The 27342-nt window shown below is 40.5% G+C and overlaps 1 protein-coding gene across 6 annotated transcripts in view; it reads left to right on the forward strand.

The window, feature by feature from the left end:
• Ghr (growth hormone receptor) overlaps positions 1 to 27342 on the forward strand; it is a 275056-nt gene that overhangs the window by 231033 nt on the left and 16681 nt on the right. For all 6 annotated transcript variants that reach the window (XM_021182903.3, XM_085831502.1, XM_029469880.2 and 3 more), the window contains 3 exons: positions 9067 to 9196; positions 10138 to 10161; positions 22165 to 22337. In XM_021182903.3, coding sequence (XP_021038562.1) covers positions 9067 to 9196; positions 10138 to 10161; positions 22165 to 22337 — 327 coding nt within the window. The remainder of the gene's footprint in view (positions 1 to 9066; positions 9197 to 10137; positions 10162 to 22164; positions 22338 to 27342) is intronic.

Below are 27342 nucleotides of genomic sequence, written 5' to 3' on the forward strand. Positions count from 1 at the left end.
TTCCCTCTCCCTGACTGTTACTCTCCATTCTTTAAATACATAGCCTATTGCCACGCCTCCCCAGGAAACAGCAGCCTGAACAGCTCCAAGCAATCCAAGCTGTAGCTGTCCACCACTAATAGTTTGTAAGGGGCAACCTTTGTAAAGAAAGCTTATGAGAAGAGCTCTAGCTTTGGCGTGCATGTTTGAGAGCATCAAGAAATTAATCCCCTTTCATTAAACCCAAAGACTTAGTTTCATTTTGTTTCCAGTCTGCCTGTCTATTGACGGTGTACCTAAATACCTATTTGCTGCCACCTAGTGTATTGAAATAGAGTGACATCTGAAATTTGAATTCATTGGATGCTGGAACATAACTTACTATTCAGAATGACTCTTCATTTTGATTTCTCATAAGCTTCCACTTTATCACTGTGACCTAAAAATCATCATAATTTTCTGTCATACAGTCTAGGGGCTCAAGAGCAAGCCAAGCCCTGAAAATGGTACCCTTGGATATTAATTACGCTTTGCAACTTTTGGGTACATAATAAGCACAGAACAACAGAAACCATGCTTTTTACTTCATAGAGGCAGTAGAACACACTATCACTCTTTACCAACCACAGGATCATTGGAATTTCGGTCCCTCTTTAGATAGCATCTTTTTCTGCTTGTGGTAAAATGGAATGGCAAGTCTGGCTACCTTCAAGCTCTAAGAATCTATGACTCTAAATAAGCCAAAGCCATGTCCCAGAAGACAGTTCTGTGCCTGTATGAATGTCATTTCTATGAGAATATGAATGTCATTTCTATGAGATAGAAGTGAGCAGAGCTCCTGACTTGGAAAAGGAAGGACCAAATGCAGGCAGTGAGTTTATTCTTGAGAGCTGTCCCTGGACTGTTGTCCACCAATATATAGGCCATATATATATATATATATATATATATATATATATATATATATATATCCAGCCTCCTGACCTCTCAAGGAAATTTAGAAGTAAGTTCCTGTAAATAACCTATTTCCCAAGCTAGCTTAGAATGTTGCATCCCCTTTATTTAAACAACACTACAGTGTTTTCAGTATATGTTACAATGTTTCATTTGGGGTTCTTATGACTCTTATTTTCTCCATCAGTCAGAAGGTTTTTTCATTCTGGGACATCTTCAGTTTCTCATTTCTGTGAAAATAAATCTGGCACATCCTGAAGGCATTGCATATGTTTCTCATAATTATGATGTTTTCCCATTTATTTTACATACATGGAGTAAAAGGTTAAATATAAGGTGTTTTCAGATTGTGTCCACAGCACTTAGTCTCTAGCCTTGGTCTCTACAGCTATCTAGCAGCTCATAGATGCTTATAACTCTTTGAACTTAATGCCAAGAAGGAAAAATCCTACAGCATACCATATGGGGAGAAGAACTTTGAAGTGAGAAAATTGTGGTTTCATGTTCCAGCTTTACCATTTACTGCATCTGTGTTTTGTCAAGAAATTATCTGACCTCTCAGAAGCAGCCCCTTAGCTATAAGTTAGGATCACAACACTAACACACAATATTTTATACACAGAAGTGTGTGTATGAAATGACAAAGCACATGCTAGGAGTATGGCATACAGTCGGAACCTAATCTCTTCTAGAATACTTTTACACAATGCTTCAGTAAATATTCTGCTTATATTCAAAGTCAGGGGATAGGGTAAGACAGAAGAGATGACTCAGTTGACAAAGTACTTGCCATGCAAGTGTGAGAGCTCAATTCAGACTTCCAGAACCCATGGTGCAACAGCATGTATCTCCAATACTCCAGAGCTCATGGATCATCTCTCTTGGTATAGGCAATTATGAAGAACAAAGAAATGTGTCTCAAACAAGGCAGAAGGTGAGACCCAACAATGAAGCTTGTCCTCTGATTTCCATACACATACACCATAAAATGTGCATACCTACAACACACACACATACACACACACACACATACACACACACAAATAGCATGCATATACTTTACACAAAAATATTTTTCAATTACTCAAGTTAAAAGTAATCAGAATAGTTTTGTAATCCTGTGATACATTTCCATTCAGAAGCTATTATCACCAAATGTGATTCTGTTGCCCAAGATGTAAATTCTGGGAATGTGGAGAGACATGGCCGTCATGCAAAGAATGCTCCTAGCATCTACTAGGCAGAGGGTAGGAATGATGTTAAATATTTCAAATGCATAATAAGGCACTGGGAACATGGATTACCTAGTCTAAAATACCCAAAGTGCAGAGGTGTAAAAAGTTCTGTTGGATTCTAGACACTTAATATGGAAATTCTAAGTAGACAAATAGAAAAAAAAAAAGCTTCCATTTTGGTTAGCTATGAGGAGTTTCACCTTGCCAAGGATTCATATTTTAATTATGAAGTATTTTTATTTTAATTTTAATTATGAGGACTAAGATCAAGTAAAGTTTTGCTGTTTTTCCTTAAAGGTCAATTTGCAGCTGTATCTAGATCTACTAAAGCACTAGAAATAGTGTGTAGCTCTCCTCAGTCCTGGTAGTAGTCCACAAGTCAAGTACTCAGTGTAATTCACATCTCAGTGACTATAAAGAATAAGGACTATAATTCTGCTAGCAAGTTGTACATTTGAGAATCAATCTCAAATCCCACTAGTTTCCAAGCTCATATTTCCATGGCTATATTAATGCTGTGATCTATGGGCAGTTGTAACTCTCTGCCAAAGCTTACCACAACTCTTCTCTCTGGACTCACACAGAGCTGAAGCCTGAGAGTCAGCCTTGCTCCCAGGATCTGTTTCCAAGACTCTTACACTAACTTCCGTGACTCAGCAACTTACACAGTGGGACTCTTAGCTGAACTCTTGTAGTGTATTAAAAACTACAATGGGAGAAACCCTGGAACACAGCTGTGAGCTCACATGTCCACTCCATGCCAGTGGAAGTCAAGACCTGATCTATTTGAGAGGTGCCAAACCAATCATGGACAGCAGAGAGTCATGCTGACCCTGTTGCCATCCTCTGAGAGCTACAGAAGCAGTTTTGCATCTTCATTACATGGAATTGTGCCCCCCACACCCCGCTTCCCCAGGATTCAGTACATGCTGCTTCACTTTGCTAATGCAATCCCTATTTGGCATGTTTTCCCCCAAGACTCGGTATCTGAAGGGCCTTTCAGCATAAACACTTGAGAAACCCATTGTTGTGCTAGTGTAATATAGAAGCTCATTGTTCTATTCAGTGATCCTCAACACATCACAATCACCTGGAGCATTTCAACAATGCTCAGGCATCACCCTAATCTAATTAAATTAGTCCTCCAAGGTATTCTTTTTAATATTCCAAGTGATCATAATATGCTGCCAGAACTTAGACCCACTAGTCCAATTGGAAAGAGTTAGCACGAAGGTACCCAATCCACAGATCTCAATCTTTTTTCTTTTCTTTTCTTTTGAGATTATAATATGGCTACAAAATTTCTCCCTTCCATTTCCACCCCGCCAAACCCTCTCATATGCCCCTCTTCACTCTCCTTCAAATTCATGACCTCATTTTTCATTAATCATTATTGCATGTATATATGTATTTATACATATATGCATATACATACACACACGTACATTTCTAAATATAGCCTGTTCAGTCTGTATAATGTTACTTGTATGTGTGTTTTCAGGGCTGACTCTTTGACATTAGATAGTCAATTGATGTGCTTTTCTCTGGAGACAATCACTTCTCCCACTCCAAGATTTCTTCAGTCACCTATAGTTCTTTGTATAGGGTTGAAGATTCGTGGGCTCTTCCCTCATCCGCTTTGGCATGTCTGTTGTTCAGTTCATGTTTTGGTCATATTGGTAATAAGACATTGTGGGTATATTTTCTAACATCCCTAGGAGACACAATCTCACAGAAAACTCCCTGATCCTCTGGACCCTACAGTACTCCCAACCCCTCCTCTGCAATGTTCTCTGAGTCTTAGGTGTGGAGGTATTTTATAGATATATTTATTGGGATTGGACTCTACAATTGTATTTTGATTGGCTGTGGTTTTTCTGAAGTAGTCTTGATCTGTTGGCCAGGAGTAAAGACGACATTTATCTATGTATGTTTATACACAGTAAGGACAAATGTTTTATAGATTGGTGTTAGAGATTATGATGGTTTAGTAAAGAAGTAGTTGTAGATTCTCCACTAACAATCATGACTTCATTAGCACTGAAAATTCCAATATCAACCATGGTTTCCCTCTTGTTGAGTGGGTCTTAAATTCAAGAGAGAGCCGTTGGTTATCACTAAAGTATGTGTGCTACTACTGCACCAAAGTCATTGCCCCAGACTAGTTATTGATGTGGCTCATGGGTGTCACAGCTAGGTAGAAATATTGGTTGCCACCATCCTTTTCAGGTTTGCATGATGCCTTCTGCTATAGTGAAATCTAGTCCCATCAGTCTCAATCTTAATATGCAGAGACAGATGGTCAGAGCATGCTAGAATAATGATCTTAGTCTAGTAGATACATGGGTAAACAAACCTAACTCTAACATAACACTTACTGATGATGTTTGGTTAGTAAATTCATCTGCTTGTTTTTCATCTCAGGAAACTAGATAGAACTGCTTACTCCTTCCTTCCTTTTCTTTGAAACCTTCCTCTAGCCTTGGTATACTGAGGTCACAATCCTCATAGAATCCCTTCAGTTCTTAGTAACCATTTCTTTCTCTGATTTACTAAAGCAATCATTGTTTTATAATATGTGCATACCTTATTTTTATCTGCAGCCCATTAACTCTTCAAAATCAGAATTCAGGTACAATGTTATTTTTGTGTTTCTTAGTGCAACTTAAGAGTGCCAGCAAGGCTTCATAAATGCTTCTAAATTAAATGAAACATTGAATATCTGACATGAATTGCCCAAGACTATCCTATGGAAATAAAAATGCAAAATATTTTTCTTTGTTGAACAACAACAAAATTTAGATAAGCTATGGAGTAGGAGAGATTGAAGCTATAGATATTTGTGTGTTTATTTCATTCTATGTGCATATATTTGAATTTTAGAAAAGTATTCTGTACTCTCATGCTGTAGCTTATTTGGAACAAGGCAGGACTGATATCAGTTCAGACTTTTGTTTGCCATGCCCATTGTCCTATGCATTGTTCACATCTCTAATAGATGCCAGCATCACCTCTCTACCAAGCCATAATGTCTCCAGTCATTGCCAAATGTCTAATGGAAAGGAAACAAAACCTTACTTGAGAACTCTTGGCTGAGGACAATGATGTGTCACCTAGCAGCACGTAGCACCAGTATATACCTGAGTATTTTAAGGATGATATTAGTGGTACACACATAAGAGAATGCAATTCACTGTGTTCTTTGAAATACACTTTTAAGGATTAGAAGGAAACTATTTTCTTTTCTGTGATTTAGAGGACATATCTATGAAATGTATCACTGTATTTGCCAGGTTGGTCATTCTTTTTATACAATAGAAGTGTGTTGTACACATAAACCAATTTTAAAATATATACATATTTTATACATAAGAACTCAAAAATATAGTGATAGTAATTCCACATAACAGGAGAATATTTGCAGGGCAGAAATTACTAAGAAACAGTAACTAATAGTTTTTCCCTCTCAGAGGTGAACCCAACCTCTCTATGTAAAATGTTCTGTCTTGTTTGCCATAATCCTTGGACTAAATATGCTACTTAAGGAAGTAAAGATTATTAATCTACTGACTACCCATAAGTAATTGCTCAGTGATTGTTGAGCAATGCACAAATGAATGGAACCCAACCCTAAAACCAAAATCTTTTAGTGTGTTATCTTACTTAATTTTTTGTTGATGTGATAAAAATACTCTTAACAGTAGCAACTTGAGAAAGAAAGGGTTTATTTTACCTCATAAAAAGGAGTCACAGTCCAGCATTATATGGAAACCAAGCCACAAGAACTTGAAACAGCCAGTCACATCGGTAGTAAGAGCTGAGCAGAGAGACAGTAAATGCATACTCGTGCTCTTCTTACTGCCTTCCTTCACTCTTACATGTTCTAACCAGGAAATGGTGCCACTCACAGTGGACAAGTCTTCCCACTTCAACTAACATAATCAGGATAGTCTCCCACAGACATGCCACACAGACCAAGCTAATATAGACAGTTCTCAATGAGACCCTTTCCAGGTGATATTAGATTATGCTGACATAAACTAACATCACATGTGCTCACTACAAAAGTGTGCTCATTGCATTTGGAACTGTGTCTCTGACTCTTTTGCCTGCTCTTGGGACTCTTTTCCTCCTATTGGTTTGCTTTGTCCAGCCTTGATAGGAGGGCTTTTTCCTTGTCTTATTGTTATCTTGTTTTGTCCTATTTGGCTCTTGGCTCTTGGAGGCCTGCTCTTTTCTGAAGAGAAAATGGAGCAGGAGTGGATCTGAGGCAAAGGGAATATGAGGGGGATCCAGGAGGAGTGGAGGGAGGGAAACCTGTAATTTAGCTATATTGTATGAGAGAAGAATGTATTTTTGATACGGTTTTTAAAAGAGAAAGATGAGGTTATATATAAAAGGGTATATCATTGTCATTCAGAATTAATGTTCTCAAACAAAAAAACAGAGTCAGGGCTCATTTGCCCACTGCTTTCCTCTAGCAATAAGGCCCCCTCTAACTTCAGATTCCAAGTTTTCAGTGCTGTCAACTTGATTTTGCAAAGGCATTGCTATACAGTCAGGCTTGCATTGTAATGTTCCAACACTTCTTTCTCCTGACATTGCTAGCTAAGAACTTGACATATGAAATTCAGACAAGACCCTCCAATGAATAGTTGCAAACAGAATGCCTGCTGACTCTCAGAAAGGAAATTCTGATATGACCTAGTGGCTCCTAAATTAACCGCCAAATGCTACTTATGAAAGCCACTGGGAAACATTTAAAAGTCCAAAATACAAACAAATCATTGACCCATAAATTACCAACTAAACAGAATTTTAAAGGATGGAACATAAGCATCAATATTTACTTAATTCTTCAATAAATTCAAACATGTAAGTTTTATTTCTGTCTGTGGATTTCTTAGCAGGAATTTGAATTTCAAAGGACCTGACAACTCCACATAGAATTGCTTCAGCTAAGTCCCACTGGGGAGCTTTTCATATGGACAAGGGATCGAGCAGTGTTTTTTGTGCAGTGAATTATAAAACTCTGTTCCCAGGACAGTGGAGGCCCAAACTAATAGTAATGGCTTTGGAATTGCAAAAGTGACTACCCAATAGAAGATATCAAGGAATTTTGTTACCTTATAGTTAGTGAACTTCATAACTTCTTGCCTTACATATTTTAAATAGGTTTTTAAAAAACAACTGTATTTTTATTAGCTGTTTTAACAAAATAATTTTACAATCAGATGGTAAGATATCATAGCAACACATCAGGGGCCACAAGCAGGAAACTGTCCAATCTCACAATCAAAGTAAATGCCACAGTTGTCAAATTGTGGACATACTTGCTATGTTCACACAGGGGACTTGGACTGTATAATTTACACATTGTAGTATTAAAATAAGAAATAATTCAGATTCAGCACAAAACGTACATTCTTTGCTACAAATATTAGTCAAATTTGGGACTGTATGAGTCTTTAAAAATCAAAATGGAGCTAAGAAAGTGACGATAACATAACTTATTTACAAGTCTCCAAATTTTCTTGAAAATATCACATGAGAAGTAAGCAAATAGAATTCACCAGCTTTTAGAGCATTTACCAAACTCCAGTGAATATCAATACCTGCATAAAAGTTACCTCACACTGAACTTTGTATAACCAACATCACTTTCTAATTCCAAGATCCTACAGAACATCCCATAGAGCTCTTAATACCCAATGGCTCTCTAGCCCAATGTTTCAAAATCCTTCCATAGTCTTCCCCAAAACATGGTCAGGTTGTCACAGAAATATCCCTCTATGCTGGTAATTATTTGTCTTGGTCAGGGTTTCTATTCCTGCACAAACGTCATGACCAAGAATCAAGTAGGGGAGAAAGGGGTTTATTCAGTCTACACTTCCACATTGCTGTTCATCACCAAAGGAAGTCAGGACTGGAACTCAAGCAGGTCAGGAAGCAGGACCTGATGCAGAAGCCTTGGAGAGATGTTATTTACTGGCTTGCCTACCCTGGCTTGCTCAGCCTGCTTTCTTATAGAACCCAAGACTACCAGACCAGAGATGGTACCACCTGCAATGAGCTATGCCTTCCCCCCTTGATCACTAAATGAGAAAATGCCTTACAGCTGGATCTCATGGAGGCATTTCCTCAAGGGAGGTTACTTTCTCTATGATAACTCCAGTTTGTGTAACGTTAACACACAAAATCAGCCAGTACAGTCAACCTCTGGCCTACACAAACACACACAGATACACACACCCTCATGTACACACACACACACACACACACACACACACACACACACACACACACATCCAAAGAAGAAATGGAAATGACTACCAATGATCTTCCAAGATCTTTTGAGTACAAGCAGTGCTAATGCTAAAATTTCTTCAGAACGTGGAACATCTTCAGTTCCAACACTCATTTGTACAAGTGGGAATTAATCTAGGGTACAAAGGTTGAACTCTTGTGAATTGCAACATTCTTTTCTGGGATGCTACAGTAGATGCTAAGCAATGCCACTGTTAGGCTTAAGCATTCCTCCTTAGGACTTTTCTCCTCTCTGCCTATTATCAGACTTCTAGGCCTAGGCATGTCTTTCATCTTTCAAATGAACTACTTGCCCTCATAACCTTTCCACTAGCTCTGGGTCTTAAACAGGCCCTACAGAATAATGCAGGAAATAAAGTCACAACTTTTTGGCTTCAAAATTGATGACTGACAGTAGAAAGGAATAGCTGCTGAGAAGGTGAGCCCAGAAAAGTGCCTTTCCAGATGTTAGTATCACCTCCCAGAGAGATTGGCTTTATCTCCATAGTTTACACACTTCAGCAGTTATGTTCCTTGGGAATGTCACATGTCCTTCCTCACTCCATGTATGCCTTTTCTTCTTATTCTGCAGGTTCTTCTGGAAAACCTCGATTTACCAAGTGCCGTTCCCCTGAACTGGAGACATTTTCATGCTACTGGACAGAAGGAGATAATCCTGATTTAAAGACCCCAGGATCTATTCAGCTGTACTATGCTAAAAGGTGAAGGCTTCATGCCCTTCTGACTTTGTCCTCCACTGATTTCTCAGTCGGATGGTGTGGAGAGATTCCCATTGAGTGAGAGCATGTGAGCGTGCCTGTGGGCATACATGAGTGTGTGCAGAGGCTTGAGTAATATTTGAACTGAGGAGGTCTCAGGGACCTTTCTAATGTAGTGTGTTAAATTGGGGAAAAGAAGTGAGAAAAACTGTGTGACTATATGAGGGAGAGGCTTTGGAGGCAAAGAAAATCACAGATGCAATGTCCCGGTGGTCGTGTTGGCATGTTTGAGAATCAGAAGAGCCTGAATAGGTGACATGAGACTGAAACTTCAGAAAGTGACATGTGAAGGAGTTAGAGGGCTACCCAGATACTGTAACAATGAGCTTGTAGTCCAGGGAAGACCACTGAATCTTATTTTGTGCTTTAAAAAACTGTGTTTTAAGAGCCTCCAATACTTGGTTTCTCTATAAGAATTAATTAATTACACTAAATGAGGGAACTTGCTCTTTTGTTTTTATCCATGTCGTCTGAGATGACACTTGATGAGGAAGACAAACATCTGGAAACGTGGTCATCACCAGTCGTTAAGTTTCATTCCCTGGCCAAGTCCTCCTTTCCTCTCCTCCCAATGTTACTATGCAGTATCAGCATAATTTACAGGATGCTCTGTGATATTTCAATACATCTATATGATGTGTGATTCTCAAACCAGGACAATTGGCAATTGGTGTATCTATCACTTGAAGCATTTATCATTGTGTGTATGTGTGTGTGTGTGTGTGTGCCAGGGCCACCAAAAATCTTCTCTACTAGATATTTTGAAATACATGATTAATCATTGTCAACTATAATTACCCTACTGTGCTATACAACAAAACATCACCATTTTAAATGTTAGAGTTAAATACTTTCTTGTCTTTCTTTCCTCCATGAACCTCCAGGGAAAGCCAACGACAAGCTGCAAGGTTAGTGAAGACCCTTTGTCTTAGACTTTCATCCAAGGACCTGAGAATGATATGTTCCACTCCGTAGATGATAGGGAAGGGAAGGAAAATGTGGGAGGGCAGTTAGTCCGAGCTAGCCTCCTTCAGTATGTCCTGGCTTCAGTCCTTGCTCAAGGAACAGCCAGCAAATTAGTTAAACTAAGTCTCCTCCATTCTAGGAGTAGTATAATAGGCTTAGTTCACAGCTTCTCAGGTGGAAGAATTCCTGACGCAGTTCATTCTGCATAATTAATCAATCATCAATCAATTAATAAGCAAGACTTTCTTAGTATATAATAATAATTTAAGACAATAATGATATAGAACCCAGATTCCTAAACTATAAAAAGTAATTCCTTATTGCTTATGCTTATTAATAGACTATAAGAACTTTCTAATGCCTATCTGAGTGTTTAATTTACAGACAACAAAAACTTTAAGTGAACAACAAAGACTGACTCTACCCACCTTCTAGTTATGAAAGGCACCACAGACATACCCCTGCCTAAGGCACACAGAGATGAGGTAGTTTGGCACCAAACACACTACTTATTTATCTTGAGGTTGATACTATAAAGAGGTATGGGCCAGTAAAGTAGAGGCAGGCAGGCAGGCAGGCAGGCAGGCAGACAGACAGACAGACAGATCCTCAGATGTGAGCTAAAGTGTTTGGGAACACTTTTTGAAAATGTATGAATTGATTCTGTTATTTCTAATATGAAAAGAGAGAGAAACTCACTAGATGCCATCTTTATACCTTGCTTCGGTAGCTCGGACAGCTTAGAGCCATCAAAACAAATGAGAAGTTTTTCATGCAGGCACCACTGACCAAACCGATCCGAGTAGCAGTGGGATAACATCTTGAATCAGTTCCACTCCAGGAAAATGATTTTTCTACCCTCCTGTCAGTCACCCAACCTAGCTGTGAGCCAAAAGATGAATCCAGAGACACTGAGCCCTCACAGACATCCTTGTCTCTTACTTTCTTCAGTCAGAGCCACAGTATCTGTCTGCAGGCCTCCTCCTCACATCCCAATCTTCCCAGCATCTCTAGTCTGCACTCACCCTGGGAACTAACAAGAAATCTGCTGCAAGTATGACCAGGGGAAAAGAAAATCTCAGACATATGCAAAAGAACATCCTGTTTTAGCTCTAGTGGAACCTAGAATCTCAGGAGAAAAATATTCCCACCTCCCTAAATACCATGAACACAAACAAACTCATGATGAATAATAAACAAACTCATGATGAAGTGCCAAACCAAACTCCCCAAATCAGGATTTTGTGTTTTCTCTACAAAAAAAAAAAAAAAAAACCATAAATACTTTGAATATTCTAGCCTAACCCACAAAAGCCCTCAGCCCTGTTTGTCTGAGAATTGAATGTAAAATCAAGGGTTAGTCTATCAGAATGGGTCTGTACTGATGCATGGGCTCTCGGCACCCAACTACACAGAGACAAAGGCATGGGGGGGACTTCCAACTCTTGTTATTTTGTCTAAGAGTTTGTTCCTAGGCAACTCCTAAAACTATAGAATCATCCTCCCATCCCTCACCCACAACACTACAGCATACTTTAATTCAACACTTATAGTCTGTGGAGGCAGAAAGAACCAGCAGATGTGGTAGTGTGTCTGGGCTGTTTTTGGAATCCAAAGCACACATGAATCTAAGCACATTGGGCTGTCAGCAGGACAGAAAGGCACAGGCCTGCATGTGTTCTGCTTGGACCCAATTCCTAGCCAGGTAAGCTGGCAGAGGAGATGGCCCAGCTTAAGAAAGCAGCTGATTCAAAGCAGTCTCTGAAGCCCTGTGATTGAGATCCTGCCAAATCCAGCCTCTGCACTTGAAGGCAACTGGGTTTGAATGCAAAGCAGAGCTGTGGCAGAAAGAGACTCTGCTAAGTGTGGCAGAGCTTTGGGAAGGCTTCCTGGAGCGAGCTGAAACCTGTAGCATCAGCCTTTCCTTTCACTCCTTGTACCATTTATTTTAACTTAAAAAAAAATTATCATCAGATTTCATCCTAAAGGATTTGAGACTCAGTTCACTGGGATGTAGGGTGTAATCTGTCTCCTTTTTGTTAGGGGAGGTTGGTTAGCTATATCCTTCCCTGAAGTTTATGCCAGTCATAGGTGAGATATAAGTATGGCCTGTAGGTTCAAGGGACTGCAAATGACACAGTAGCCTTGGTGGAAGGATACAGTCATGGTAGTTAACAGTTGGCACCTCTTAGTTGGAATTATTTAATGTTGTGGGCCTGAAATCTCGTTTTATTTTTATGACTTCTCTGTTCCTTATTTTTACTCCAATCCAAACCTTTAGAGAGAAATACTGTTTTCACTCTTCTATTTTTTTTTAATATTTTTATTACATATTTTCCTCAATTACATTTCCAATACTATCCCAAAAGTCCCCCATAGTGCCCCCCACTTCCCTACCCACCCATTCCCATTCTTTTGGCCCTGGCATTCCCCTATATTGGGGCATATAAAGTTTGCAAGTCCAATGGGCCTCTCTTTCCATTGATGGCCGACTAGGCCATCTTTCGATACATATGCAGCTAGAGACAAGAGCTCCAGGGTTCTGGTTAGTACATCATGTTGTTCCAACAATAGGGTTGCAGATCCCTTTAGCTCCTTGGGTACTTTCTCTAGCTTCTCCATTGGGAGCCCTGTGATACATCCAATAGCTGACTGTGAACATCCACTCCTGTGTTTGCTAGGCCCCGGCATCGTCTCACAAGAGACAGCTATATTTGGGTCCTTTCAGCAAAATCTTGCTAGTGTATGCAATGGTGTCAGCGTTTAGAAGCTGATTATGGGACGGATCCCTGGATACAGCAGTCTCTAAATGGTCCATCCTTTCATCACAGCTACGAACTTTGTCTCTGTAACTCCTTCCCTGGGTGTTTTGTTCCCAATTCTAAGAAGGTGCACAGTGTCCATACTTTGGTCTTCATTCTTCTTGAGTTTCATGCGTTTATCAAATTGTATCTTATATCTTGGGTATCCTAAGTTTTGGGCTAATATCCACTTATCAATGAATACATATTGTGTGAGTTCTTTTGTGATTGTGTTACTTCACTCAAGATGATGCCCTCCAGGTCCATCCATTTGGCTAGGAATTTCATAAATTCATTCTTTTTAATAGCTGAGTAGTACTCCATTGTGTAAATGTACCATAATTTCTGTATCCATTCCTCTGTTGAGGGACATCTGGGTTCTTTCCAGCTTCTGGCTATTATAAATAGGGCTGCTATGAACATAGTGGAGCATGTGTCCTTTTTACCGGTTGGGGCATCTTCTGGATATATGCCCAGGAGAGGTATTGCTGGATCCTCCGGTAGTACTATGTCCAATTTTCTGAGGAACCGCCAGACTGATTTCCAGAGTGGTTGTACAAGCTTGCAATCCCACCAACAATGGAGGAGTGTTCCTCTTTCTCCACATCCTCGCCAGCATCTGCTGTCACCTGAATTTTTGATCTTAGCCATTCTGACTGGTGTGAGGTGGAATCTCAGGGTTGTTTTGATTTGCATTTCCCTGATGATTAAGGATGTTGAACATTTTTTCAGGTGCTTCTCTGCCATTCGGTATTCCTCAGGTGAGAATTCTTTGTTCAGTTCTGAGCCCCATTTTTTAATGGGGTTATTTGACTTTCTGGAGTCCACCTTCTTGAGTTCTTTATATATATTGGATATTAGTCCCTTATCTGATTTAGGATAGGTGAAGATCCTTTCCCAATCTGTTGGTGGTTTTTTTGTCTTATTGATGGTGTCTTTAGCCTTGCAGAAGCTTTGTAGTTTCATGAGGTCCCACTTGTCAATTCTCGATCTTACAGCACAAGCCATTACTGTTCTATTCAGGAATTTTTCCCCTGTGCCCATATCTTCAAGGCTTTTCCCCACTTTCTCCTCTATAAGTTTCAGTGTCTCTGGTTTTATGTGAAGTTCCTTGATCCACTTAGACTTGACCTTAGTACAAGGAGATAGGAATGGATCGATTCGCATTCTTCTACATGTTAACAACCAGTTGTGCCAGCACCATTTGTTGAAAATGCTGTCTTTCTTCCACTGGATGTTTTTAGCTCCCTTGTCGAAGATCAAGTGACCATAGGTGTGTGGGTTCATTTCTGGGTCTTCAATTCTATTCCATTGGTCTATTTGTCTGTCACTATACCAGTACCATGCAGTTTTTATCACAATTGCTCTGTAGTAGAGCTTTAGGTCCGGCATGGTGATTCCACCAGAGGTTCTTTTATCCTTGAGAAGAGTTTTTGCTATCCTAGGTTTTTTGTTATTCCAGATGAATTTGCAGATTGCACTTTCTAATTCGTTGAAGAATTGATTTGGAATTTTGATGGGGATTGCATTGAATCTGTAGATTGCTTTTGGCAAGATAGCCATTTTTACAATGTTGATCCTGCCAATCCATGAGCATGGGAGATCTTTCCATCTTCTGAGATCTTCTGTAATTTCTTTCTTCAGAGACTTGAAGTTTTTATTATACAGATCTTTCATTTCCTTAGTTAGAGTCACGCCAAGATATTTTATATTATTTGTGACTATTGAGAAGGGTGTTGTTTCCCTAATTTCTTTCTCAGCCTGTTTATTCTTTGTGTAGAGAAAGGCCATTGATTTGTTTGAGTTAATTTTATATCCAGCTACTTCACCGAAGCTGTTTATCAGGCTTAGGAGTTCTCTGGTGGAATTTTTAGGGTCACTTATATATACTATCATATCATCTGCAAAAAGTGATATTTTGACTTCATCTTTTCCAATTTGTATCCCTTTGATCTCCTTTTGTTGTCGAATTGCTCTGGCTAGGACTTCAAGTACAATGTTGAATAGGTATGGAGAAAGTGGACAGCCTTGTCTAGTCCCTGATTTTAGAGGGATTGCTTCAAGCTTCTCACCATTTACTTTGATTTTGGCTACTCGTTTGCTGTAGATTGCTTTTATCATGTTTAGGTATGGGCCTTGAATTCCTGATCTTTCCAAGACTTTTATCATGAATGGGTGTTGGATCTTGTCAAATGCTTTTTCCGCATCTAACGAGATGACCATGTGGTTTTTGTCTTTGAGTTTGTTTATATACTGGATTACGTTGATGGATTTCCGTATATTGAACCATCCCTGCATCCCTGGGATGAAACCTACTTGGTCAGGATGGATGATTGTTTTGATGTGTTCTTGGATTCGGTTAGCAAGAACTTTATTGAGGATTTTTGCATCAATATTCATAAGGGATATTGGTCTGAAGTTTTCTATCTTTGTTGGGTCTTTTTGTGGTTTAGGTATCAGAGTAATTGTGGCTTCATAGAATGAGTTGGGTAGAGTACCTTCTGTTTCTATTTTGTGGAATAGTTTGTGAAGAACTGGGATTAGATCTTCTTTGAAGGTCTGATAGAACTCTGCACTAAACCCATCTGGTCCTGGGCTTTTTTTGGTTGGGAGACTATTAATGACTGCTTCTATTTCTTTGGGGGATATAGGGCTGTTTAGATCATTAACCTGATCTTGATTCAACTTTGGTACCTGGTATCTGTCTAGGAACTTCTCCATTTCATCCAGGTTCTCCAGTTTTGTTGAGTATAGCCTTTGGTAGAAGGATCTGATGGTGTTTTGGATGTCTTCAGGATCTGTTGTTATGTCTCCTTTTTCATTTCTGATTTTGTTAATTAGGATGCTTTCCCTGTGCCCTCTAGTGAGTCTGGCTAAGGGTTTATCTATCTTGTTGATTTTCTCAAAGAACCAGCTCCTTGATTGGTTGATTCTTTGAATAATTTTTCTTGTTTCCACTTGGTTGATTTCACCCCTGAGTTTGATTATTTCCTGCCATCTACTCCTCTTGGGTGAATTTGCTTCCTTTTGTTCTAGTGCTTTTAGGTGTGTTGTCAAGCTGCTAATGTGTGCTCTCTCTAGTTTCCTTTTGGAGGCACTCAGAGCTATGAGTTTTCCTCTTAGAAATGCTTTCATTGCATCCCATAAGTTTGGGTATGTTGTGGCTTCATTTTCATTGAACTCTAAAAAGTTCTTAATTTCTTTCTTTATTCCTTCCTTGACCAAGGTATCATTGAGAAGAGTGTTGTTCAGTTTCCACGTGAAGGTTGGCTTTCTATTATTTATTTTGTTATTGAAGATCAGCCTTAGTCCATGGTGATCTGATAGGATGCATGGGACAATTTCAATATTTTTATATCTGTTGAGGCCTGCTTTGTGACCAATTATGTGGTCAATTTTGGAGAAGGTACCATGAGGTGCTGAGAAGAAGGTATATCCTTTTGTTTTAGGATAGAATGTTCTGTAGATATCTGCCAGATTCATTTGATTCATAATTTCTCTTAGTTTCACTGTGTCCCTGTTTAGTTTCTGTTTCCATGATCTGTCCATTGGTGAAAGTGGTGTGTTGAAGTCTCCCACTATTATTGTATGAGGTGCAATGTGTGCTTTGAGCTTTACTAAAGTTTCTTTAATGAATGTGGCTGCCTTTGTATTTGGAGCATAGATATTCAGGATTGATAGTTCCTCTTGGAGGATTTTACCTTTGATGAGTATGAAGTGTCCCTCCCTGTCTTTTTTAATGACTTTGGGTTGGAAGTCAATCTTATCAGATATTAGAATGGCTACTCCAGCTTGTTTCTTCATGCCATTTGCTTGGAAAATTGTTTTCCAGCCTTTCATTCTGAGGTAGTGTCTATCCTTTTCTCTGAGATGAGTTTCCTGTAAGCAGCAAAATGTTGGGTCTTGTTTGTGTAGCCAGTTTGTTAGTCTATGTCTTTTTATCGGGGAGTTGAGTCCATTGATATTAAGAGATATTAAGGAAAAGTAATTGTTGTTTCCTGTTATTTTTGTTGTTAAAGTTGGCATTCTGTTCTTGTGGCTGTCTTCTTTTAGGTTTGTTGAGGGATTACCTTCTTGTTGTTTCTAGGGCGTGGTTCCTGTCCTTGTATTGGTTTTTTTCTGTTATTATCCTTTGAAGGGCTGGATTCGTGGAGAGATAATGTGTGAATTTGGTTTTGTCGTGGAATACTTTGGTTTCTCCATCTATGTTAATTGAGAGTTTGGCTGGGTATAGTAGCCTGGGCTAGAATTTGTGTTCTTTTAGTGTCTGTATAACATCCGTCCAGGATCTTCTGGCTTTCATAGTCTCTGGTGAAAAATCTGGTGTAATTCTGATAGGCTTGCCTTTATATGTTACTTGGCCTTTTTCTCTTACTGCTTTTAGTATTCTATCTTTATTTAGAGCATTTGTTGCTCTGATTATTATGTGTCGGGAGGTATTTCTTTTCTGCTCCAGCCTATTTGGAGTTCTGTAGGCTTCTTGTATGTTCATGGGCATCTCTTTCTTTAGATTTGGGAAGTTTTCTTCTATAATTTTGTTGAAGATGTTTGCTGGTCCTTTGAGTTGAAAATCTTCATTCTCATCCACTCCTATTATCCGTAGGTTTGGTCTTCTCATTGTGTCCTGTATTTCTTGGATGTTTTGAGTTAGGATCTTTTTGCATTTTACATTTTCCTTGATTGTTGTGCCGATGTTCTCTATGGAATCTTCTGCACCTGAGATTCTCTCTTCCATCTCTTGTATTCTGTTGCTGATGCTCCTATCTATGGTTCCAGATTTCTTTCCTAGGGTTTCTATCTCCAGTGTTGCCTCATTTTGGGTTTTCTTTATTGTGTCTACTTCCCTTTTTAGGTCTAGTATGGTTTTGTTCATTTCCATCATCTGTTTGGATGTGTTTTCCTGTTTTTCTGTAAGGACTTCTACCTGTTTGATTATGTTATCGTGTTTTTCTTTAAGGATTTGTAACTCTTTAGCAGTGTTCTCCTGCAATTCTTTAAGGGATTTTTGTGCTTCCTCTTTATTGTCTTCTGCCTGTTTAGCAGTGTTCTCCTGCATTTCTTTAAGTGTGTTATTAAAGTCCTTCTTGAAGTCCTCTATCATCATCAGGAGATATGCTTTTAAATCCGTGTCTAGCTTTTCCGGTGTGTTGGGGTGCCCTGGACTGGGCGAAGTGGGGGTGCTGGGTTCTGATGATGGTGAGTGGTCTTGGTTTCTGTTAGTAAGATTATTACGTTTACCTTTCGCCATCTGGTAATCTCTGGGGTTAGTTGTTATCATTGTCACTGTTTAAAGATTGGAGCAGAAGCTGTGTTCCACTCACCAGCAGTCTCTAAATCCTGCGGCGGGGGTCGTCGGTAGCTGATGGTACCCCGGTGCTGGTCCAGCCGGAAGAGGCCTGTGGTCCTACTCAGGCCATTTTTCTGCTTCCCTAACTAATGCAGTCTCTGGTCCCGCGTGCAATTGGATTGGAGCAGAAGCTGTGTTCCACTCTCCAGAAGTCTTAAGATCCTGTGGTGGGTGTTGTGGGTAGCTGGTGAGTGTCACCCGACCCTGCGCCCCAGCTGCCCCGGTGCTTTTCTGACCGGAAGAGGGTTGTGGCCCTATGTAGGCCGGATTTCTCTCTCCCCAACCAGAGCAGTCTCAGGTCCCGCATGATTGGACTGGAGCAGAAGCTGTGTTCCACTCACCAGCAGTCCCAAAATCCTGCGGAGGGTGTCGTGGGTAGCTGGAGGGTGTCAGGCAACTCTGCGCTCCCGCTACCCTGGTGCTGATCCGGCCGGATGAGGCCTGTGGCCCTACTCAGGCCGGTTTCTGCTTCCCTAACTAATGCAGTCTCAGGTCCCACGCAATTGGATTGGAGCAGAAGCTGTGCTCCACTCACCAGAAGTCTTAAGATCCTGTGGAGGGTGTTGCGGGTAGCTGGCGAGTGTCAGCAGACCCTGCGCCCCAGCTGCCCCCGTGCTTTTCTGACCGGAAGAGGGTTGTGGCCCTATGTAGGCCGGATTTCTCTCTCCCCAACCAGAGCAGTCTCAGGTCCCGCGTGATTGGACTGGAGCAGAAGCTGTGTTCCACTCACCAGCAGTCCCAAAATCCTGTGGCGGGGGTCGTGGGTAGCTGGCGGGTGTCAGGCAACCCTGCGCTCCCGCTACCCTGGCGCTGATCCGGCCGGATGAGGCCTGTGGCCCTACTCAGGCCGGTTTCTGCTTCCCTAACTAATGCAGTCTCCCACTCTTCTATTTTTAATGAAATCTCTTATGGTCCTTACTACTGTCACAAGGTAGTCTGTGGCAAATCAAAAGAACTGCATTTGAGGGCAAAGAAGAAAAAAAGTAGCCTCCTTAGAGCACCTTATGTCCTGTATAGAACACAGGGAAGACAACTGGCTTCATGTTTCATGAGGTTATTTGGTTTTTGCCTGAGATTTACTAGTGAAAGAGATCCATTTTAGCCAGATATGGTGGCATGCGTATAGTCCCAGCACTTGGGAGGCAGAAGTAAGTGGATCTCTGAGTTCAAGGCCAGCCTGGTCTACAAAGCAAGTTTCAGAACACCTAGGACTACACAGCTGTTCTGAAATCATGTCTCAAAAACCATGATGGGGATCGGGGTCCTGAGATTGGGAGTTGTGTTTTCAACTAACTATTCCTGATCTACCACACTTCACATTCAGATTAACTCTTATAAGTGCTATGTCCTGTGGAACTAATGGATTTAGAAATCCTAACCAGGATTTTACATACAAGCCCCAGGAACAGGGCTACTGACACTGTCAAATGTCAGAAAACCTCACAGAAACTGAAGCACAACAGAGCTAGGTGGCTCTTTATAGTAGACGTAGACCTGCTGACCACTAGCTGTCCTGCATATTTGCACCATCCTAAGACTTACTTTTTAAAACTGACACAGTTCGTCACATAAAGTGCACTTGATATCTTCTCTGGTATAGGTTGTTGTTGTTGTTTTATTTTGTTTTTATCTTTTTTATTAGATATTTTCTTTATTTACATTTCAAACGCTATCCCGAAAGTTCCCCATACCCTGCCCCCCGCCGCCCTGTGCCCCTACCCACCCACTCCCATTTCTTGGCCCTGGCATTCCCCTATACTGGGGCATATAAAGTTTGCAAAACCGATGGGCCTCTCTTTCCAATGATGGCCACCTAAGCCATCTTCTGCTACATATGCAGCTAGAGACATGAGCTCTGGGGATACTGATTAGTTCATATTGTTGTTCTACCTATAGGGTTGCAGACCCCTTCAGCTCCTTGGGTACTTTCTCTAGCTCCTTCATTGGGGGCCCTGTATTCCATCCTATAGATGACTGTGAGCATCCACTTCTGTGTTTGCCAGGCACTGGCATAGCCTCACACGAGACAGCTATATCAGGGTTCTTTCAGCAAAATCTTGCTGGCATGTGCAATAGAATGCCCAGTGCTCTGGACAATTTGGGTAGAACTTTGAGTTCACACTCAGTTTGAATGTCAGTATCATTCAATAACTCACCTGTCTCTGACCTTTCGCTGTCACACCACGGTGCATGTGCCTGCACAAGCATACTTTATCTTAACCTTTGCTTTTCCCTATTACTTCCCCAGTAATAGAGGAGTCTTCTTTCCACCCAAGGGCTCGCAGCTTTTAAGAATCTCAGCTGGAATGTAAGCAACAGTTCCCTGCCTCTGATTCTGAATTCTCTCTTGTGTTAATCCCAAGTGTATTCAAACAGCTGATGAGCAGCTGTCTCAATGGCCCCTGATTCTATGTGAGTCCCTAGTACCAAATAACTAGCCTGAGAAACAGCTGTTAAGGAAATGTAAATGCAGCTGACTTCAGGGCTCTCCATGCCTTCCTTTCAGGCCCTGACTTCCCCACAGCCTGGGTTTTTATTGCCCACTGCTGCCAGCACCTCCTGACAGTGGGAAACTCTCATCCACATCTAGCTTGCCAGCCCCAGCACCTGTGCCTGCACAGAGTCACTCCTGTCACTCTGTGTGTCTGTCTGTCTGAGTATGTATATGTTCATATGTGTGCACAAATATGTGTGTTTGTATATGTTCATATATGATGTACATACTTGTGCACAGATGTGTGTTTATATGTATGTCATGTTGAAGGCCGAGGCTGATGTCTGATGTCTTCTTTCATTGTTTCCCACCTCTTCATGTTTAAGATAGAGTCTCTAACTGAACCTGGAGCCTTACCCAATTGGCTAGACTAGCTGGCCAAGCAAGCTGGAAGGATACTCCTGTCTGCCTCCCTAGCACTGAAGTTCCATGCGCTTCTCATGCAGCGTTTTCATGGGTTCTTGGCATCAAATTCAGGTCACCATGTTTGCACAGCATGCCACTGACTGAAGCATCTTGCAGGCCCCTACTTTAACCTTCTTTTCTAACCAAAGTTACCATGACTTTGTATTCTCTTCACCTGTAAACCCTCTTCTCAACTGAAGCAGGCTTGTAAATAAAACAAAGAGAGGATGAATTATCCCACCTGTGTTCATCAGTCATCACATCACTATGGCAAACTCATGAGATAAACAACTTAAAGGAGGAGGGGTGAATGTACCCCCACATCATAGAGGGCTCAGTCCGTTGTAGCCTGAATATGCTGCTATGGGCCCGTGGAGGGCAGAGAATAGTGGTGGCAGTAACATATACAACTCTGGCTACTCAGCTGATACTGTCAAGGAAAAAGAGAGCCGGTCATGAGAAGGGGCTTGGAAGGAGATAACACTATCCAAATTCACACCCTCAGTGTCCTGCTTCCTCCAGCCAGCCGACCTTCTGTTTTCTACCACTCCCAATAGTGCCATCAAATTATGATTCCATTTATGATTAATCCAGTGATTGGGTCGCTGAGAAATTATTGAGTCCACCAGCTGAGATCTTCAGTATGTACACTCAATAAACAGAAGTTTGTATTTTAGGCAGAAGTACCATATAGGCTCCTGACAATCTTCAGATTCTAATAACACTGGCCATAGATGGGAGGTTTCTAAGAACTGGTCTTGCTGAAGTGTTAAATTTTTATCTTGTAAGATACTTGTGTCTTAGCTTAGTGAATCTGGCTGCCAGGTACCTTACTTTGACTAAAGCTATGGCATATTTTGGGGAACGATTAATCTTTTTTTTTTACCCTCCATTTCAGAATTGCTCATGAATGGACCCAGGAATGGAAAGAATGCCCTGATTATGTCTCTGCTGGAAAAAACAGCTGTTACTTCAACTCATCATATACCTCCATTTGGATACCCTACTGCATCAAGCTAACTAAAAATGGTGATTTGCTGGACCAAAAATGTTTTACTGTTGACGAAATAGGTAAGCCACGGGTTGGTTTCATTTGACAGAACTTTAGACTAAATATTAAGGAAGCCCCAATTTGCAAGTATAATCAAGTAGAAAGACTTTGTGATTTTAGGTATATGGAGTCTATATCACAGGAGTCTAAAAGAATAGAGTCTAAAAATACAGGTAACTTGATTCCAGCTTAAAGAAGCCTGACAATGGAACTAGAGAAATGCCCAGTGCATAAGAGCATTGACTGCTCTCCGAAGGACCCAGGATTGTTTCCCACCACCTACATAGTAGCTATCAACAATCTTGAATCTAGGGTATCTGATACCTTCTTGTGGCTCCAAACACAAAACACATAGTACACAGACATGCATGCAGACAAAACACCCATACAAATAAAATACACACATTTTTAAGTTGAAAAAGTAAGATACCTGGTTGTAGATGCTATGAAGAAATTAATCAGGGGCTGAGAGATGGCTCCAAAGTTAAGAGCACTTGCTGCTCTTCCAGGGGACCTGTCATCCATGTGGTGGCTCACAACCACCTATGTAACTCTAGTTTCATGAACCTCTCCGATATCAGGTATATACATGGTGCACATACATAGAAGCAGGCCATACAATAGAATCTAAGCCTAGATTCTCATGATCACAAAACTAAACAATCATGGCCACAAAACAAAATTTACTGAACAGTCATAATCAGGTCAAAGTTGTGTTTATATGACCTCAAACAAACATTGATGAATATCAGCTCGGGAAAACAAGTCAGAGAGCCATGTGGATGATTTTTTTTTTTTTTTGCTTCCCATCCTGTGAACATAAAGAGGAACTGAAACAAGTAACCATAACTAGGATGTCCGTATTTACAGTATGATTGTACAAACAGCAAAGGGAAAGAAAGCAACAAAGGGTTTTCAGTAGCTGACCAGAGTGCTTTAAGATCTATCCACAAGATCCCATTTTTTCCTCACGTGAACTGTCCCTTCTCACAGACAAGTGTTATTTCTTGGGCAGCAACAGCCTGGAAGACAGTGGGGAATGTGGCTTACTGCTGTAGACAGAAGCAAGCAAACCCTGGAAGTGTGCTTTCCAGAGAGAGGGTCAAGAAAACTCATGGATTCTAGAGGCTACTTATTTATTGGCCTCCTCCCAACTGCAGAGCTGAAGCTAAACAAGGAAGTGGTGGATTAGTTGTAAGGACACTGGTTTAAGATCCCTGCTTTGTCCCTGCCTCTATCTGTAGCAAGCCTCTATCTGACTCTCCCTGAGCTCTTGCACACCTGTTGACTATACTGTATGATACAGTTGAGTGGTGGAATTTGGCAGTTCAAAAATAATCTCAGGACAGTGTACCATAACACAGTATGGTGGGTCCTGGACTTGAAGTGTTTGGATACATAAAAAATACAAGGTAGTGACCAAATGCATGAATGACCTGCTAAGCCTGTAGGATTAAGAGGAGCCAGATGAACTGAACTGTAATAGTTCAATTAACTCATAAAATGTGACTGAGATTTACCAAGAATCACAGACCTTCCAGAAACTACTCAGTTCTAATATTGGCAAAGAGAGAGAAGAGAAGAGGAGAGGAGAGGAGGGGAGGGGAGGGGAGGGGAGGGGAGGGGAGGGGAGGGGAGGGGAGGGGAGGGGAGGGGAGGGGAGGGGAGAGGAGAGGAGAGGAGAGGAGAGGAGAGGAGAGGAGAGGAGAGGAGAGGAGAGGAGAGGAGAGGAGAGGAGAGGAGAGGAGAGGAGAGGAGAGGAGAGAAGAGAAGAGAAGAGGAGAGAAGAGAAAAATGTTTAAGGACTCAACAGTAATTACATAGATCTAACAGCCCCTTGGGGTGGGAGGGGGCTTGATCTTACTGCCCAAAGTAGTATTTGCAGGTATTTAAATAAGGAAATAACTAACCTAGAGAACTTATGTCTCATATAATGGTCATACGAGGTAGGCTCTATTATAAACCCCATTATACAGATAGTGCAACTGAGACTCAGAACTGTTAAATGATGACATCAAGGTGAAATAAGATAGTAAGTTATTATTTTAAACTATCACCACTATGTTGTTAGTGTCTTAAAGAAATTGACTTGGCCATTTGTGTTGATAGATTGAAGTAGGGACAAACTAGAGGCAGAGCTGTCAGAAGACTTTGATAGTCACATGAAAAATGACTAAAAGAGTCCCAGTAGTAGCACAGAGGATGGAAGAGGACCTGGGTGAAAAGTCAGTCTATAGTGACCCTGCTATGTTATGAGAAGAGATGTCAGTGGTCTGAACCCACAGTTGACTCATGCATTGTGCATGTATTGTCCTTCACAGGGCTGTTCTTTGGATTTAGATGATATAATAGATTAGTTCGATGTCTGCCATTCATTCAGTTCATTCAGCAAATATCATGTCCTTACCTTGGGCCAGGTAATTTTTTTTTATGTGCTGAAAAAGAAAATGTCTACCTGGTAGCACTAAATCCCAATGAGGGTGGAAAGAGCCGGTACCACAGAGAAATTCAGAGCAAGAGTGACAGAATATGGGGAGGCTGCAGCGTTAAATGGGCTCATCTGGATTGTTTTCCCTGATGATAGGTACAGCTGAGGAACTGTTAGTTTCTGAGAGAAAAGCATTTCAGCAGGAAAGCACAGGGTGACTAACCACTAACCACTCAACTAATCACTCTGAGATGTAAGCACGCCTTCTGCATGAAGGAAGCAGCAGGCAGCAGAGGTGCTGGCACAAACTGTGGAGGGAGAGGAGTGGGAAGAGATGAGATTTGAGAGTCATTTTCAGACTCCTGTAACAGCTTCCCCTTGGAGTGAGATAGAAAAGCTGAGAGTGTTTTGGTGATTGCTATGATGTTCCAACTTAAAAGGTAATAGGATGCTGTGTCTGTAGGATATGTGGAGATTACGACTGGAAGAAAGTAGACAAAGATCTGAAGAAGGGAACAGAGAAGGGGCTAACACAAGTAAAAAGGGATAATTCTATTTTCAAAGAGTAGCTGGAAGAACACATGGTCCTGACAAAAAGATAAAGAGTTCACAGTTATTATCCTAAGTAATTGGAAGGGTAAGGTCACCACTGTGAGAGATGAAAGATGAAAGAGGAACAGCTAGGTGTTGGGCAGGAAGACCAGAAAATTTTTCTGAATATATTAATTTTCAAATACTCTTAAATTTTTAAGAGGAATTGTCAGCTAAGACCTGTAGACTTATAATTTTCAAAACCTACTTTAGTAAGCAAACTTAAATGCTTCCACTTTTTACTCTACCACCTACAAGAAGTAGTGGAAAGGAAAGGCTAATAGGACAAAGGAGCATGTGGACCTGTTTAGAAAGAGTTTTTTTGGGGGGAGTGAATCTAATTTACATTGTCAGGATATCATCAGTTCAGCTCACATGTATAAGTAGCGGTAGTTCAATCCACTCACAAACACCATTCACAAATCAGCTATGGCAGTTCTATCCAGAAGAAACCTCCAGGCTCTGCCAATCGGCCCAAGTCCTAGCTGCAGAAGCAGTAAAAGCCACCAGAACACCACCAGAAGTACTTTGGTGTGTTTTTCTCTATGAAGTCATGACAAACAATGACCAGCAAAGAGTGGCAAGGAGAACCAATGCCACATAGCATCGACTGACCACTGTCTGATGGACCCTTTCCAAATAGAATACGTTCTCTCAAGCATACATACACTCCTACAAAACATCACATGCCCTTTTCCTAGGCTGCTTCCAGAAAAACATCCTATGTCTGTTCTTAGCAAAACATCCTTCCACATGTCTCATTCAGTAAAAACACACTCTCATAACATAGTTTCAAAAAAAAAAAAAAAAAAAAACATCATATGACACAACTGAGTCTCCAAAGAAACCAGAAATTTCCACTTCAAAGACATGTAGTATGTAGGAGTCAGGAGCAGACTGCTATATGTTTTTGATAGAGGGTCTGAGCCTCCTCCCATAAACGCTATGTATCACATCTATTTAAAGTAGAAATGGAAATTTCTATAAATAAACATGAGTGATGAATTTCAGAAAATTTTCCATCAAAAACATTTTTAAAGCCACAGGTATGATGAGATAACTCTAATCCCAGCACTGTGGAGGCTGAATTGGGATCATCAACTTAAGGCTACATAATGAAATCCTTTCTCAAAAATGTATATATACTATACATGTATATATAGATAGGCAGATATGGACTGGAGAGGTGGGCCAGCTATTGAGAGTATTTTCTACTGTATAACTCCACTTTATAGGGTTTCCAATACCCTCTTCTGGCCTCTGAAGGCACTCATTCATGTGGTATATATGTGTACATGCAGATAAACACTCATATACATAAAATAAAAAACTTAAAAGTATGAGGAAATAGATGTTCATGGAGTTAGAAAAGGAATCATAAAGGAACAGGAGAGTATCTTATGGGAGGAGGACAAGGAGGAGACAGTGGAACAGGAAAGCAGAAGTAGAGATTATGGTCATGGAGGAAGGAAACTAGCAAATGGAAGACTCTAGGAAGTGAAGTAACCTAATGAAGGAACAAGATGAATAAAAACAATGTATATTAATACGTACATGTGAAAATATCATAATGAATGCCCCACTTTCTTTGCTCACTTTAAAAAGCTAATTGAAATGCAAATACACATTCAAAACTAGTCCCTTAAAAAGTTAAGCTTATGGTTATTCCTCAATTCCTAACAAATTCAGGACAAAGTAATACTGCTATTGTATAGGACTATGAAGCTCGAATATCCTTCACATTTAATTTCTAAAGTGTATTCATGTATAGATGTAGTTAATATTTTTAAATGAGGAAAGTCTTTCTTATCTCTTAAAAAAAGGGGGTGTGTGTATGTAACAGTGGCCAAAACATACCCTTCCATTATAGGTCTGTGTCTACTCTGAGTCAATGCAAAAGTTTCTCTCTTTGTCTCCAAAAAAGCTCCTTATAACATGCATTTGTAGGCTTCTCTCTGGTGAATTCTAGGGATCCAAACTTTCTAAGTAGCTATCTGCATATGTTA

This window comes from Mus caroli, unplaced genomic scaffold, assembly GCF_978045245.1.
Source record: "Mus caroli unplaced genomic scaffold, Mus_caroli_1 scaffold_16, whole genome shotgun sequence".
In the NCBI taxonomy this organism is placed as follows: Eukaryota; Metazoa; Chordata; class Mammalia; order Rodentia; family Muridae; genus Mus; species Mus caroli.